At 38.5% G+C, this 17,630-nt stretch overlaps 1 protein-coding gene across 1 annotated transcript in view; it reads right to left on the bottom strand.

Moving 5' to 3' along the window:
- Positions 1-1,883: 1,883 nt before the first annotated feature.
- The window catches only part of LOC124642391, a 114,891-nt gene continuing 99,144 nt past the window's right edge, over positions 1,884-17,630 (bottom strand). The window contains exons 5-8 of the mRNA XM_047180798.1: positions 16,305-16,413; positions 14,632-14,778; positions 6,931-7,065; positions 1,884-4,555 (exon numbers count right to left, since the gene is read on the bottom strand). Coding sequence (XP_047036754.1) covers positions 4,419-4,555; positions 6,931-7,065; positions 14,632-14,778; positions 16,305-16,413 — 528 coding nt within the window. The 3' untranslated portion in view covers positions 1,884-4,418. The remainder of the gene's footprint in view (positions 4,556-6,930; positions 7,066-14,631; positions 14,779-16,304; positions 16,414-17,630) is intronic.

Below are 17,630 nucleotides of genomic sequence, written 5' to 3'. Positions count from 1 at the left end.
GGGTAGTCTAAAAGCAAAAAATAATTAAAAATACAAGGTATAAGGTGGTAAACATTTTTTGTGACGTGGGCCGTAACAAAAAAACATGTCAGTACCATCCGTACGCGATGTCGTCGACTAAATGCAAGAGAAACGGCTGCGATGGTTCGGCCATGTAAAAAGGAGACCACCTGAATACATCGCCAATGTTGTGTACTCAATCTCAATAGGTATACCCAGTCAAAGGCGCAGAGGCAGGCCGAAACGGTGGTGGTTGAGTGTCGTAATGAATGTCATGAAAATCTACGAACTCGAAAAGGAAGATGTCCTGGATATATTGAAGTGAAAGAAGAAGATACGGAAAGCGGACCCCGTCACAAGACGGCATAAACGCTAAGAATTACAGTGAAAAAAAAAAAACATTTTTTTCATTGAAGTGAAAGCCCTTTTTTATGGTAAATCGTAAGCATTTTATGGACCAGGGTCGCGGTAACTCTTTCGAACAATCCCGCAGCCCCGGCAGGCCTTGGCCCTGCGCGTGGAACAAGTCGGGCCGCCGACACGGGTCTGTTGTCTATGCAGACGGAGGAACGATGAGCCACCCGAACTCACTGTCCACACTCCACAGACCGACGCCTACGGTGGCCGGGAGTCGTCTCTCGACACTCGGCGCCCGTGGTGTCTTCCTGGTAAACTACAGCGGCTGGGATGAGAGGTGCGACTGCGAGTTCGCACTCCGCCGTCTCCTTCTCGAGCATGACTGCTTCGCAGAAGAAGGCGACACCTTCCGATTCCCTCTCGCTCGGACTATGGCTATGGCTTGAACCAGGGCCGGACGCGAGAGGTCGCCGCTGCCTATTGGCTCGACGACGATACTTCGGTACCCTTCATAGGCAGTGCACACCTAGACTGTGTGCTCCACCGTGTCCTCAGAGCTGTCCGCATGGCAGTGCAGTAAAAGCCCTTGCTCAATAAGGTCATAGAGTAGGTAAAATAAGCATAAGCTACATTTTTACCTAATAGGAGCTGAAAGCTATGAGGAAATTCAGAATAACCGAATGAATAAAATTTGTTTAGTTAGATATTATAAATTAAGATGAGAATGAAGATTTGTATCTAACCTAGAGATAGTTAAGGAGCCACATAAGTTTACTTTCCTAAAAAACAGCAACTTTAACACTCTTACAATATGCAATGTATGCAATATTACATTATGTTCAGGCTACATAATGAAGATTTGACGTTAAATGAACAATTGCTATATATTATCACAAAAACGTAAAAACCGGTAAATTACCGGTTACATATTATTTTTACCGGTAAATTAAAAATCGCGAAAATGGGCGGTTTTACCGGTAAAACCGAAACCGGTAAACTGGTATTGCATGCCCTAGGCTGGACCGATTTGATTGAAATTTGGTATGTAGATAGGTGATACCCTGGATTAACACATAGGCTTCTTTTTCTCAACACACCATGCGGGCGAAGCCGCTGGCGGAAGCTAGTATATTATAAATGTGAAAGTTTGTGAGAATGTATGGATGTATCTTTGTTATTCAATCACGTGAAAACGGTTGGACCGATTTGATTGAAATTTGGTATGTAGATAGGTGATACAATGGATTAACTCATAGGCTACTTTTTATCAACACACCACGCGGGCGAAGCCACTGGCGGAAGCTAGTTTGAAATAAAAACATTTAACTTTGACATGAGACGCGGAAAAACCGCGGAGAAAAGCTCATTTGCTACATAAATAAAATGTATTTACCAATCAGATACAATACCTCCTTTTAAGACATCTTACCTCAGCAACCTTAGATCCATCCTGATGCCTTTTTCTTTCTTAAAACATTCAACAGTTTGTTTTCGGGGACAAAACAACAGAAATAAAACAATCAAACTTGGCACGTTAAATTCAAAATCGTTATTTATTCTTAATTTCAAATGACAGATAATTACAGTTTCTTATACATCACTTACTTACATACGTAAGAATATATTTCACATTATTTTTATTTACATTTAACATTATTGTACTCAATTGGTATACTTTTTTATTAATTTTTATTTATCAACCTTGATAATTTTTTAACGTATTTTTCAGCTGTAGGTATGAAATATTTGGAACAATATGAAATTATTATACATAGTGGTTATTAGCAGTGATTACAAAATACATAAAATTTTGTTGGTACATAATAATATAAATATAATATAATTACTTTAAAAGCCAATGTTACCGATATCATTAAGCTAATAAAATGTAATGTCATGATAATATTTGTTATTGTGAATTAATAAATGGATATCATTTGTAATAAAGTGTACAAATATAATTACGGTTTAACCAAAGCAATATTTGTACTTTTCGTTAAAATCTATTGTCATTATTTTATTTGTTACACATATGAAAACATCATTTTTTGAAATACTTGTATAATAAATGATACAGTTCTCGACTTGAGACTGAGGAAGGACATAGGCTACTTTTTAGCTGTTTCTGGAAACTATTACTCCAGAGACATGGGTGAAAAAGCGAAAAACAGCTGATATATATTTTCTTTATAAAAGAGACACATATATTATTACACAAAGCAACATAATAAATTGAGTGCAGTAAACGTGCTATTTCCTTCTCAAATATGTTCGGAGAGGGCTGTAAACGTCATCATAATAGTCGGACAGTTTCTACTGTATTAATAATGAATACGTATTCGTTGTAAGTACAATAATGTACTTACTAGAAAGTACCGTTTATATTCATATTGCATCAGGAGTAAAAACTTCTAAACCAATAACTTAAAAGTAAAAATAAGTCTAGAATTTGACCCATCTTTAACGATGGATTAAGTGTTGACAAAATTATATTTCCCAATGATTTTAAAATGATATCTCAGCATGGGATTTTTTGGTAGAAAAGTCGATTATGTTCAGCAAAATATGGCACTAGGCCGATATGACACCAACTTCTTTCAATTTGCTCAATTACTCATCCCATATTCTCATCTCAGAGTGAAAACCTTAGAAAAACAGTTTTGCTCTATTCTTCGCATTTTTAGGAAGATAACGTCACAAAGCACATCCTATTGACATATAAACCATATGTTTTATTCACAATACAGTAACAGCCATCATAACAGATATGAAAAGCTTCAGTCATCTCTCATACAAGTAAACACACAAGAAATTACAAAAGAATATAATAACTTAGTTCGTCTGACTCGTGAGAAGAAAAAATCTCATAAAAGTATTGCTTTTCGCTTCAATAAGAGTACCCACAAACTGCTAACTAAACAGTCGGCCGACAGTTGTCCCGACAGAAGTAATTTTATTTAACGAAAATCTTCCAATCAATGTCTTCAGATATCGGTATCTGTGGAGATCTAAGGGGGAGGCCTATGTTCAGCAGTGGACGTCCTATGGCTGAGATGATGATGATGATGATGATGAATGTCTTCAGTCGGTCCGGTACCGGTTAAATACGTGATCTTTGTAATGTGCGTACTACCAATCATCTCCATACTTAAGAGCCCAAACAAACTATCGGCCGACTAAAAGTTTGTAGTGTGTTTGTTCTCTTAGACTTTCGTCTCCCGCTGTGGTCCTGGTATTTCCTTTTACGTATTATTAACGTTACTGATATTAATATTCGACTTGTAATGGAGATACTTACTTTTATGTTCGTCAATTCTTCGTGAATCAAAAGACGTATTCATTTATGTATTTGTAGACTAGTCTTAGCCCAAGTTTTTTATCTGTATGGACTTGCTTGAACAGTTTTGCTGTTTTGAATTACATTTTGGGGCAAATTAAGGCAAATACAATTCTAAAATGTGTGTACTTGAGCTTATAAAACAACTTACTATAAAAAAGTGCTTCATTCAAATACCTTATATACTTATAAATAGTAACTTTGGGATAAACCGGCGCATAACTTCATATCAAAAATTAATGATAAAAGTTCCAAATAACTTAAGTGCTATCAGTTATCGCATTTTGAATAACCTCAATTTCAGAATTTGTTAAAATGTTGATACGGTATGGCATATTGCCAATTCATTATATATAGCTATAGGTACAACGGTATCAGATTCTACGAATTGGCTAAACATTTGCATATGGTGGGCTTCAAAACAAATACTTAAACTATATTGAACGGTTTAAGAAAATTGTTAAGAGAAGTTTTTACTTCAAATTATTAAAATCATTATTTTCATTTGTTATCTCGTAGAACAAATTGTCAATTTAAAAAAAATAATGCTTATATTTTTAACCAACCCAAGTCCTTAATTAAAAACCCTAGCAATTTAGGACTTCTCAGACTTGACAATATTGAAATACCTACAGCTGAAAACAATTAACATCAGAGAGTATTGTTTATACACAGAAAATTAGTTACAATTATACAATACATACTACTTTTAATACAAGTGACGTTATCCAAACTCCTGATGATTTTGTACGGAGAGCATTCTTAGAGCAAACAGTACTACCAGTAAATGTACGATTAGATGAGTTTGGGAAGAGGCCCCTGATGAGTTATTACCATGTTGCATCGCTGCTGGAGTTTCACCTGTTGACAAAGGAAATAATAACACTAAAAAACAACTTAACAATGAATTTTTCGATAATGATGGAAAGGGAGACAATGTAAGTCCTCTTGATAAGGTTGTTGATTTTGATCAAATTCAAAAAGTAGTAAGGGACGGCAAAACACGCTGAGGAGTTATCAAAATTAAAATTGTTTGAGGAACGGCGCTTTAATATAAAGGATTAAACACCAAGAAACTTAGATTCAATAAATAAAACTTCATCTAACAATTCAAAAGAAAATCTATCCGATGTATTATCACTATTCTCAGCTCTCGAACGTAACACGGAAAGCACTTCTTCTAAGTCTTTTAAACTCACAACTTCATTCGACTTTATGGCTTAAAAGTCTTCATCTTTCGAACACAGTTCAATATCAGAATCCTATTTCATAACTATAGCTTCTCCTTTTAAAACTTATCTAGAATCTATCAGTCACGTTCCATCTTTATCTACCAGCCGAATTTCAATTTGCTCACTTCAAAAGGGGAGATTATTGATTTACTTTATAGAATCATTGAATAAATTTTAGCTTCAGAGTCGAAATAAAAATTAATATGATTTTAATTTAAGCGGGGAGTTTGGATTGAGTAAAGATCTTTCTGTTTCTATTTGACCTAGAAATTATTGCAGGTATCTTTCATTTATCATACTGCTTTATTTTCTCATGAGAATAGTAGTCATCTACTCACAATTCTCTTCTTAGGTTATTTAGTTGTCTACGCCGCAAACTAATTACATTCTAATCTTTATTCAAAGTGTCTTTACACGCCTCAAGTAACTTAACAGCTTGAAGAACAAAACAAATGACAATAAAGCAATTATCCTGACAGAGTAAACAACAAAAACTTTGTAATTATTAAGTGCCTAATTTATCCGCAGAAGAATTGGGTGTACATTAAACTTGGCTAATTTTTCACGTTTTTACGAGGCTCTTAAAGAATTAAGGCCTTCCACCAAATCTAATTAAGGAAAAGGACTTTGTTTCTGTGACTGTATTCTGTCTCGAAATGTCATTTTACCTTTGTTTGTCTATTACATTATATTCATTAGCTTTTGTAGCAACGTCTCCTAAATCTTGTAAAGGCATTGTAGCAAAAACAAAATTCTCTTCACAAAATGAATTTATGCCAAGTATTTAATCAACTTTAGGATATTCGCTATTTGGGTTATTGAATAAAATTCCTGGTGGTCCAAGTTATGTTTTTAAAGATATTTTTGGCTAAATGAAAATTTAATTTTGCAAATATTCCAAATTCTAAAATAGAATCTTTCGAAAATTGGAACTAATATTTCGTAAAATGTTTTTTAGAGAACTTTCCTTGTACGTCAATGTACTTTACACGTTCTAAAATAATTTAATTACGAAACGGCTTTACAATTTAACATAAGATTTTTCCTGTTCTCTAAAACAGTTCAAAGATCAAAGATTATTTTCCTTATTTTTCTATAATTTTAATCTGTTCCTTGACTAAAGACATCGAATAACCAACGAAAACGAAATTAAAATTCAGTATCTACGCTACTTACGACAAAATCAAATAGATTTTTTCGTGTCTCCTCATCTTATAAAGGACTATAATCTTTAAATCTGTTACGCTAATGTCTATTTACAAAGATCCCATCTCCGCTTACTGCACAGGCGGAAAATTGAATAGGAGCTATAATGTCTATACTTTGGGTATTACACAATCTTCTATACCTAGTGTTAGGTATATTATTCAATCTATTTGTGGGTTAGGTTTAGCTTGCTCGTTTAAAAGCTTACGTTGCTCAAACGACGTCCATTGATAGGTTTCCCTGCTCAATGCTTTTGTGGAACTCTTTGTGTGCCCAGATTGAGTTTCTTAGAAACGTGTGAACCTGTACCTTTAAAATAATGTACCTCTACAATCCATGTTAATACAAGTAATGTTTTGTTTGCTGCTTGTTCGGTAAGGAATGAAAACAAATATATACGTTTAATGTTGTTATTATCTGTTATTCTCGTATCATAGAACTCAGGTTTCGTGTTTGCTTAGTTTATGTGCGCTCGTGTTATTTTATTTGTATTGTCAATGTCAATAAAATGATCCGATGAATGCTGGCTTTTCAATTCGAATGTTTTATGTAGTTCATCGTTTATTTTTGTTTAAAAATACTCTATAGTTTATCCAGCCAGTCCATTTTTAATCAAAATGTTATCAGTTTTACTTTAATCTTCATTTGTACGTTGAGTAGGCGTGGTTATTTTATTTTATTAAAAACAAACATTTGCACATTGTGTTTGTTTATACCTTTTTTAGGAGCAGGTTACTGGCTTTTGTTCTATAGGTGATAAAACATAGGAATACGATGTTAATATTATAATATACTTACTTTGTACAACATGAACAGTCACCGAAGCAGCTTTAGCATTTGCAGGCACGCAAGTGTAGTTACCAGCGTGACGGGGTTCTGCTTTGCCAATCACCAGCTCACTGGTTTGACGCCCATTGTGGACACTTACGCCATCTGTGTAGAAGAAATTAAATGTTAAGTCAGTCATAACACTAAGGGTGAGTTGCACCACTACTACTAAACTATAACCAACCGAATATTTGCCGCCCATTGGTCAAATTGATGATTTGACAACTGAAAATGGTTCGGTTTTCGTTTAAGTTAAATGGTGTTCCCACCGTAAGAATTGGGTCAACTGGGTTGAGAAGTTTAGATTGGCAGTCCTTTGTAAAATCCTGTACTCAACCGACTTGGGACTTGGACTAGGCCGAAATCCGACCACAATATAGATCTTAAAAGGTTGGACAGAGATAATTGTAATGTCATCAATAATATACGTAATTGAAAACTCCTTTATTTATTTACATAGATATTTACAATACATGTTTACAATAAATATCAAAAACTATCCTAGTAAAACAAACAAGTAAAAAGCGTCAAAAAATTCATCCCCATCGCTGTCAACTGGGAGCGTGCCCAAGAGGCTGGCAGCATTACCTCGTTGGATCGCCATGCTGATTCTTTGTCCCAGGTAACATGCCTCGGTCTCATCGTCCGGAACCTAGACGTGCCGTTTATTGGTGGTCAGAGGAATTGGGGGATCTACGGGCCGCCTGTGTGGCAGCCAGGCGGGCCTACACGAGAAGCCGGCGGCGGCGCCTTCGCGACCTTGACAACGAAGACCGCCTCTATGCAGCCTACATAGAGGCTAAGTCGACACTGACGGCGCGAATGGGCACAGCCCAGGATCGCGCGAGGGCGGAAATGTTTGAAGGTTTGGACATTGACCCCTTTGGGAGGCCGTACAAGGCTGCATGCAACAAACTGCGCCCGTACGGTCCCCCCGTTGCCGAAACCCTCGAGCCGTCTTTGCTGGATGGGGTGGTCCAGTCCCTGTTTCCGGGCAGGGACAACTTCACCCCACCAGTGATGAGCGCCCCGCGGGGTGCGGCTCTGTCGTCGGCCGAGGAGGTCCCGCTGGTTACGGAGAACGAGATAGAAAGGGCAGCTTTCTGCCTCAGGGGGAAAAAGACGGCCCCAGGTCCAGACGGCGTCCCCGCAAAGGTGATGGCCATCGCCACCTCCCAGATGGGAGAAAGGCTTCGGGACCTCTTCAGTGCGTGCCTCACGTCTGAGAGGTTCCCGAAGCCATGGAAGGAGGGCCAATTGTGCCTTCTTCGTAAGGAAGGGCGGCCGGCGGACTCCCCATCGGCATACCGACCCATCGTTTTACTGGATGAAGTCGGTAAAATGTTCGAGAGGGTCCTCGCCGCCCGAATCAACAGGCACCTGAGTACAATCGGCCCAGATCTAGCGGACGCCCAGTTCGGTTTTCGAGCTGAGCGTTCGACAGTTGATGCACTATCTCGACTCAAGGATCAGGTGAAGGAGGCGATGGATGCGGGGGATGGACTGTTGGCTGTGTCATTCGACATAGCCAACGCCTTCAACTCTATTCCCCACTCTACCATACTGGAGGCCCTCCGCTTCCATGGGGTGCCTCCGTATTTGCGGGGACTTTTGGCGGACTACCTGAGGGACCGCACTGTCCTCCTTGTGGACAAGACGGGACAGCTCCGACGTTACGGCGTCGAGTCCGGTGTCCCACAGGGCTCTGTTCTGGGGCCACTCCTGTGGAACATCGGATTCGACTGGCTCTTGCGGGAAAACCTCCCCCGTGGCACGTCTGTCATCTGCTATGCAGACGACACCCTTCTGACTGCCCGGGGGAGAAATTTTGCAGAGGCGGCCAGCTTGGCCTCGGCGGGCGGTTCACTAGTGGTGGACAGAATCTCCCGCTTAGGGCTGACGGTGGCGCTGCAAAAGACCGAAGCCGTGTTTTTCCACGGGCCTCGGCAACACCAACCGCCCGACGCTCATATCCATGTGGAGGGAGTCCGCATTGGGGTGCAGCCCCAGATGAAATATCTGGGCATAGTCCTCGACAGCAGGTGGCACTTCAGCGCCCACTTCAGCGGGTTGTCGACGCGCTTAATGAAGACCGCGGGCGCCCTCTCATGGCTCCTCCCGAACATCGGGAGGCCCGGCGACCAATGCCGTCGTCTATACGCCGGCATACTCAAGAGTATGGCCTTGTACGGGGCCCCAATCTGGGCAGACTCACTGTGCAGACGGAGAAACGCCGCTGCCATCCGAAGGCCACAGAGGGTCATTGCGCAGCGGGTGGCGAGGGCGTACCGTACAGTGAGCTTTGCGGCGGCGTGCGTTCTGGCGGGAACCCCTCCATGGGAGCTCGAGGCTTGGGTGCTCGCCAGAGTGTACGACTGGAAGGCGGCACAGAGGGCTCTAGACCGGCACCCGGACCCAATAGAACGGGAAGAAGTTCGGGAGGAAGCGAGGGAGGTAATAACTGGGCACTGGGCCGAGGACCTTGCCTCAGCAACGTTCGGTCGCCGGACGTTGGATGCCAGCAGACGAAGAAGGGGTGGAAGACGGCGAACACAACGTCCGTCCCCATCCGCCCCGGGGGGTGATCAGCGGGCGACAGGCACGGGGGTGCCACCGCCTGCACCACAAGGACCGCCCCTTGTGCTCCGGCCATCATAGGGACCCCCTCCCCACTGGGGGGAGGCATGAGGGGCCTGCCGTAAGGCGGGCAATCGCCGGTGGGGGACTGGATGCCATGGATTCCCAGACCCCCTCCACTCAGGCGAGGTCGGAGTGCCGCTGGGCCTTTTTAGTGGGTATACCGGGAACGTCTTTACCGGGGAGTCCCACATACCCCTCTCCCGTCCCCCGACGGGAAGGGGATGCGTAATAGCATTTTTAACCCAGCGACAACAAAAAAAAAAAAAAAAAAAAAAAAGGTAATAGCCAGCCTTCTGGTCACGAGAAGCGTCAACCAGCCGCCTAGAGAGATCTTTAAATAGAATGTGGGCATTCGGACCCCACGACCCGAGGGTTTCAACCCCAAACGGTGTGAAAATATAGTTTCCGACAAGGCCACTATATTTCCGCCGCTTGAGGTTCTCCGCAGCCGCAGCGGCAGCAGCAGCACAGCACGCAGAACTTGGAAGGTGTGATGGCGCAAGAGTATCGACACAGGTTGCGTCCCATACTAAAGGCCTACCCATCTTCCAAGGGAATAACGACATGCCGTCTGGTCTCTTACCGTCGTCGCGTGCCAAGCCGTTTGGTTCTAATACAGCTGGTACCCCGACGGCAACAAGAGCTCGACGTATAATGTCATTGATGTTTGCATGCCGCGCAATACGGCCCGCACTACGGCTGCACGACAGGCCGTGGTGTCCGAGGCTGGTGACAGCCTCACCACAGTGGCAGCGATGAGGGGAGCAGCACGGTGCTCCTATACGTAGACAGGTAATATACGTAATAGTATACCTAATTGATAAGTTATGTTGCCGTTAGAATATTAAGTCATCAATAATAAGCATACCACTATGTGGTCGTTTTTGTGTTAATGGTGATGGTTTAGTCGTCATACTTCTAACTAATATGATGTAATAAGCGGAATAAACCAACTACTTAATATAATTAGAAACAATTTCAGTACCATTCTCATAATTACTCTTCTAATGATGTTAAAAATGCAGTTACAGCTTTTTTATCATCCCACTGCTGGGCACAGGCCTCCTCTCACACGGAGAAGGATTGAGCGTTAATCACCACATTGCTCAATGCTCAATGCGGGTTGGGTCAAAAATGCAAACGAAATTGTTTTGATTCCCCAGTCTATACCAAATTCCCAAAACCCCTTTATAGAGATATCTATCCCTCATACATATTGCGCAAATCATCCACGAACAACCATAAATCAATTAACTTCATATTTGTCGTGATCGGTAAACAAGAAGCTGCCCAAGGTTGTAGGGTACTAAATAAACATTTTCCTTAAGAATATCACACACTGCAAACTTTTAGTCGGCCGATAGTTTTTTTTTGGGCTCATAAATCAGTATGAAGATGAATGGTAGTACGCACATTGCAATGATCAGGTATTTAGCCGGTATATCGACTGAACACTTTGATTGGAATCAATATTTTCTTGGTCTTTTTTTACTTTGGTCAAGAAAAAAAATTAAGCATCGCCACCCAACGTGAAAATGCTGTCAGCCTCTTGGGTACACTCCCGATGGGCAGAGATGAGAAGGAATTTTTGATACGATTTTGTAATTATTATTTTTTTAAGCTGTATAAATAGATAGGTTTAATAGAATAGTTTTTATATTTTCTTTAAAAAATACATTTTGCCAACCATCATGTCAACCGTCGGCCGACTTTTTAGTCTGCAGTTTGCAGCTGGGTACTCTAAGTAAACAATATTATAATAGAAAGAACAACTTCTTCAATATTTCTGAATAAAAAATATGTGTTTTGATATTATCTGTACAAACATTCATTGTCGTTTGTTTACAAGTTATGACCGAGTTTTAGCTGTTTTCGGTAAAGATCAATATTTGTATTGTCACTAGTTTATGTCCTTGACTTTGTCTGACTTTGAGATTCGAAATACGGGCCTTCTTTTTCTTCTTTTATGTTATTCCAGTAGGTACATGCTGTGTAAGTATATTATGTGAGCAATTTTTTATTCATATCCTTCAGTATTTTTTGCGTGGAATATAACGTTATAATCCATACTGGAAAAGAGTAAAATAAAAGCTTTATAAATAAAACAGTGGACATTTAGGTCACTCTGGTATTTTAGATCGTGCTGTTTGTCTTTCTAACCATAAAAATATTTTAAAAATCATATAGGTATATACATATTTTTTTTAGTATGGACTACATTTCATTTCTTCTATTCCTTTTTAATAATAATGGCGTCCGAGGCTATCCTCTAAAGTCCACCATTTCCCGCGACAACAACCCGACCCGGGAATCGAACCCGAGTCCTCCTGCACAGCCGTCCACCGCCAGACCAACGAGGCAGTTCATTTCTTACCACAGTATAGCTCCCACAACCATAACTTTTATGCCCAATGGCAAACCAGCCAATAATCAAATCTGTATCATAAATTATTTATTTCTCCAGCCTCCACTCTCGAGATTGAAATAAGACAACTGCGTGCTCTTGCGTCCACTTCGAGATCTCCTCGCAAATTAGGTCAGCACTTCACAATCCTTTTGTTTACCATTCGGTGGAATTCTCTAGAAGTTCTCGAGAAAAAGCCTCCGCGACAACGGATGTTGGATATTACTCTGGGCTTTATAAAAGTAGTCCGAGGTTTTTATGTATTTGCTATTGAAATAGTTGTGTGCAAGCAAAACCTTTTTGTTGTCAACTGGTTTTGTTTTGCGTTACTTTTTGTAAGGGTTACGTTTGTTTGAATCTTTGTATTCATTTACACAGTTAATAAGACTGTCCAACTTAACCGTAATTACAATACTTCTCAGGTTAGCTTCAATTATTAGTTTCAATGCTGTATTTATAATCAAACAACCATTTTAATTCGAGATTATGTACAATGAATTAACATGAGTAAACTTAGATAATTCGCACACGAACTTACACAAATGATTTCAAATCGATTCTCCGCGCGGTCGGGCCGATGTTTGTGTAAGAACAACATTAGATCTGTCTCACCGCCCACCGCGGCGGAGCGCGGTGTCATTTGTTAAATATCTTATTGCTTTAAGATGTTCTTCTTTCTTAGTTTCAATAGTCATTTAATGTCGACATAACAATATCTCAACAATTACAGCCTTTTCTCCAACTATTAACACAGCCCAAATTCATTCTCCAACGCTATCACTAAGGCATTAAAACGAATAAGATACCCTACAATAAATCTATTTCTACTTCCCTGCATCGCTTGGGAAATAAGGTAGGTACTATTATCCTTTTGTACATTTCTTTAGCAGTACCCACCTGACTACTAACGAAGTACGGGACCTCTGGGATTACCTCAGCTTATAGCTTTGTAAAGAGTTCTCCAAAATGGCCGCGACCGATTGTAAAAAGTAGTTTTGTCAGATATTTTGTGGGTTCCAGTTATTTTATTTTAATTAATTCTTCGTTTTCGGTTCTTGGTTTATTGGGAATTTTTGATATAAAATTGTTTAAGGTTTATTTAAAAGCTTTTGGAGGATTTATCAAAGTTCCGGCTCTAGCTGTTTAGACAATTTCCAAATTGGACACATGCAATACAAACACATATTTTTAAACTACAAACTGTCGATTGTTAGTCGGCCGACAGTCAGTTCGGACTCGTAAATCAGTATAGAAATGAATATTAGTACGCTTATAACAACGATCAAGTATTTGGCCAGTATCAGACAGGCTAAAGTCTTTGATTGATTCGAATGATTGATACGATTTTCTTAAAAAAAAAAAAAAACAACCATTGGGCCAACTGTTTAGTCGTGTGTGCGAGATTCTAACTCAAAACCGCTTTGTAAATTATGACCTATTTACTGTTTTAACCAGTTTAAACTGTAATAACCAGTACTGCGAATAATCCTCTTTACTTACTACAGTACAGTTGAAAACCATCTCAATAAGTGTTTCGTTTTAAGCAGAACCTATGCGAAACTCGTTCAGAAACTCGAAGTAGAAATAGCACTAATTACAATTCCACTTAAAAAGGAACGGGTTAACTTTTTATTCGTATTCGCTTGTTTATTATAGTTGCAGATGGAAATATGGTAAGTTTTAATTGAGTGCATACTGCATACGTACCGAGTTTTTTTCTTGTACTGTTTTTTTTTTTTTTTTTGGTTAGAACGACTTTTCTGATTTTGTAGGGGAATAAAATTTTGTTGAGTTTTTGAGTAGTAAAAAATTTTGATAATTGAGGAAATTATTTGATGATGATATTTTGAATATAAATCAGTAGTTCTTTGATGTTTTTAAATACTAGATGAAGAATATTTTTATTATTTAATACAGTCAAAGGAGGTAACAGATGTGAATAATTGAAGAATATTGAATTGAAGATGTAAGGCAATTACATCAAAATATTTTAAAGCTGGCTTTAAAATGTACATTATTATTATTTTTGTATAAAATACATATCATAGGTACCCATTAAATTCAAATTCGTTAAAATTTTGACATGGAACTAAATTCGAGGGGTACACTTTGAGCTGCGAAATCGTATTAGGCGTCGTCCTAATTGGGAGCGATCGTGCGATGGCGCGATGCGTTTTTCATCTAAGACGTCGTCCTAATTAACAGCGATTGTACGATGACACGATGCGTTCTCTTCGTTCGATGAGTTCAAACATACAGATTTCATCAGAGTGTCCTATTTGAACCTCGCAAGTGAGATAGTGAGATCGTGAGATCTCACTATCTCACTGCTGCGATCGCTGCCAATTAGGACGACGCCTTAAACTTATGCAAATATTTTTAATTTTTGTATGTTCACCAGTGTAAAGCAGTGGATTGATAAATGATCAAAATCATCACACCTGCCTAGCCTTTTTCTTGATATATTGAAGTCAGCTTCTATCAGCCTCTAGTCTAGCTTGATAAAGCTGAGTACCAGCGTATTTGATCTCCTCAACCCAATTATTTACCCAGCTGTCAGACTTTTTCCTATCCGCTTCTGACTACATGTAATGACTACCAACGATTAGCAAATATCGAATACTCACTTAAATCATAGTTGATCATTCTGTTCTCGAAGTACCAGAAGACGTAAGATGGCGGCTCCGTGGACCTCTTGACCACACAGACGAGCCTCAGCATCGATCCTTCGTGGATAATCTTCTCTGACTCTCCCACTATCTCCGCGTAGGCCGCTGTTGGAAAAAGTTTGTGTTCGTTTAAATGGATCGATAGAATATCTTTTGAACAGTCAGAAGTGGTAATGGGTGTAGATAACGTTTGGGTTTCTATCTTGCGTTAGTAAATAAACCTGCTTCTTCTCTGTAAACAGGTGTCGGTGGAAATGGTTACTACAATGTTATGTGATTAAAGATGATGAATCAATAATTGAAACTCATTCATTGTTTAGATACGTTAACTTTTTCCAAATGTTATTCTATATTTTTCCTTTTATTGATACATTTATCTGTATAATGTATTCATATCATTCAGTTTTCTCTATACATAACCTCTGAAATATTCTAATCTCAAATAAAAAAAAATTCACACCAAAACAAATCCTTAAACAATATCATATGTACCTAAGCTCATTGTCATAATCGCATTGCAAGTTACGACACAACAATGAAAAGGGTGAAGGCACATGAGTCATTATAAACATAGCACTCTTAATATGGCGACGGTCTTAACCTAGTTTTGTAGTCCCAGCACTTTTTGCGGCAGAAAAATGAACAAATATGCTACAAGCTTCTTACGTAAAATATGGAAATAAAACACTGCATCTCGTGGCTAAATAAAAAATTAAAATTTTGTGAATTTGGAAGAAGTTGTAGAACTTAAGAAAGCAGATTATGCATATTCATATTGATTTCTATAAAAAAAGATAAAGTTAGTAATTACAATTATGATAGTATCGATACTGGAAATATGAAACGTGAAATATGAAACATGGCACTCAAAATCCACGATATGTCTTTAATCTATTCAATCTAAGTATGCAAAACTCTTAAAATAAGTACATTATTTAATATCGACAACGTTGAGTCAATATTGTTCTTTGGTTATCTATTCAGTTAATATTTACCTAATAAACAAATTTAATATGGCTGCTGAAACAACCATCAGAAAAGGCCTTGGAGCTAATTAGCAATCACTAACAGAAATTGGTACAACGTTCAACAACCAGTGCCACTTTTCATAAATAAATAATAAGACAACAGTACACAAAATAATGGAAACACCGAACAATAAAACAAAACCGCAGGAATTAATTCTGTTGTAAAAGCTCCGCAAATTGAAAAGCAGATCAATGAATTTATAATGATAATTTTAACAAAGGTTTTAAAATAAATCAGTGTAATCAATTTAAAGCTAACGACATTTTCAGTTTTAAATGAGCATCTGGATCGGAAATTGAATCATTTAGTAGTAAATCCTCATTTAAATATTTATTGCGGCGTGAACAAACCACAGCAAAAAAATGAACAACTTGTGAGTACATAAATCTTTAGTAAAATCATTAAGAATATATGTTTTACTTCAACCTATAAACAAACACAAAAAAAAAGAATTACTAATGTTAGTTGAAGTAAACATCCCTACATTTATCAAAGTCTACTTATAATGTCTACTTATAATCTGATACAGAAGCAAAAAATAAAGATAAAGAAGTTTCTAAACTAAATGTAACAAGTAAAATAAAAGCTGATACAACACTTACCAACAAGAACTAGCTTGAAGAAAATACTGGTAGGAGGGTGCGTGGGAACTTGACACTCGTAGTACCCCGCATCGGCTGACGTTGCAAATCTAATGTGTAACGCCCAGTCCTGGTGGAAATAAATCACGTTAACGGTCTCGAACAGCGGTAACTAGCAGTTATAGAAAGTTCCAGTAAGGGCATTATAAGAATCGAATGGAACAGCCAAAAGGTGGATACGTATGTTAAAGGCAAAAGATAATTCAATTTCGGAGAACTTGATGTGGGTTGCGAAAAAAATAACAAAGTAGAAACAAAGGGTAATTATGTAGATAATGAGCATTTTTTTTTTTTTTTTTTTTGATAAAGTTATAGGTGATTCCACGAAATTTGTGTTGAGCAAATTACAATCGACTACTCAGAAATATAGCTTCCCTAGAAAACAAATTATAAATAGAAGCAGCAGTAATCGATACTACCAGGTACTTAAATCTAATCGATACAATCGAATGAGACAAAGAAGACGAATAAACAACGACCTACGGTAATTCATGGAAACAGTACAGAAAGATCTAACCAAACAAATCCAAAACAATTTTCGATTTCAATCCAAATCCACTGAACTGTGTTGTAATCAGTAAATTAAACAAAAACAAACAGTATAGAAGACTGTGGAGTAAACCGCGAGGAACAATTGGAAGGAATTTGACAATAATGGCTGTTCTTAAACTCAAATTCGCTCTAACGTTGAATCGAAGGGCTCGTTTACTTTATTATCTTCATGTATCTTCTTGCGGTACCTAAGTTAATATTGGACAATTAACTTTGAATTGTTTGCTTAATACTTCAATCAAATCGTATTCTACTTTCTCGAGATTTCTATCTATTATGTAAACCTAGTCATTATCATTAACACCTGGTCTTTCTTTGTTCCATGTTCTACTTCTAGTACTCTTGTTATTTGTCCTATCTTTTTATTAATCAGAAGTTAGTATGTACGTACATTATTGTTACCCTACCTACATTCAGTCATATAACTTATGATTAAAAATCTCTAAATCCAGTCCCCATTCAGCATACACTTTAATTTACACCAAGCTTACGTAATACATTTCAAAAACTAAATGAACCAGAAATGTAAACAAAGACTACAAAATCCAGACTCTCTCATTATGTCGGTGCAAAGAATGGAGGCAGAAAATTCAAATGGAACGTAACTTTTGAAATGGCGCATGGAGCGAGATCGACGCAAGATTAAATTAATCGTGGGTTCTTCACCGAGATATTTCGAGAGCTCTTGAAGCCCGGGACATGAGATGTATGGGGTATAAAAAGTGTTTGTGTAAA

This window comes from Helicoverpa zea, chromosome 24 (assembly GCF_022581195.2).
Source record: "Helicoverpa zea isolate HzStark_Cry1AcR chromosome 24, ilHelZeax1.1, whole genome shotgun sequence".
NCBI lineage: Eukaryota > Metazoa > Arthropoda > Insecta > Lepidoptera > Noctuidae > Helicoverpa > Helicoverpa zea.
The sequence above is the reverse complement of the archived record's forward strand: the minus strand, read 5'-3'. Positions and strand labels throughout refer to the sequence as shown.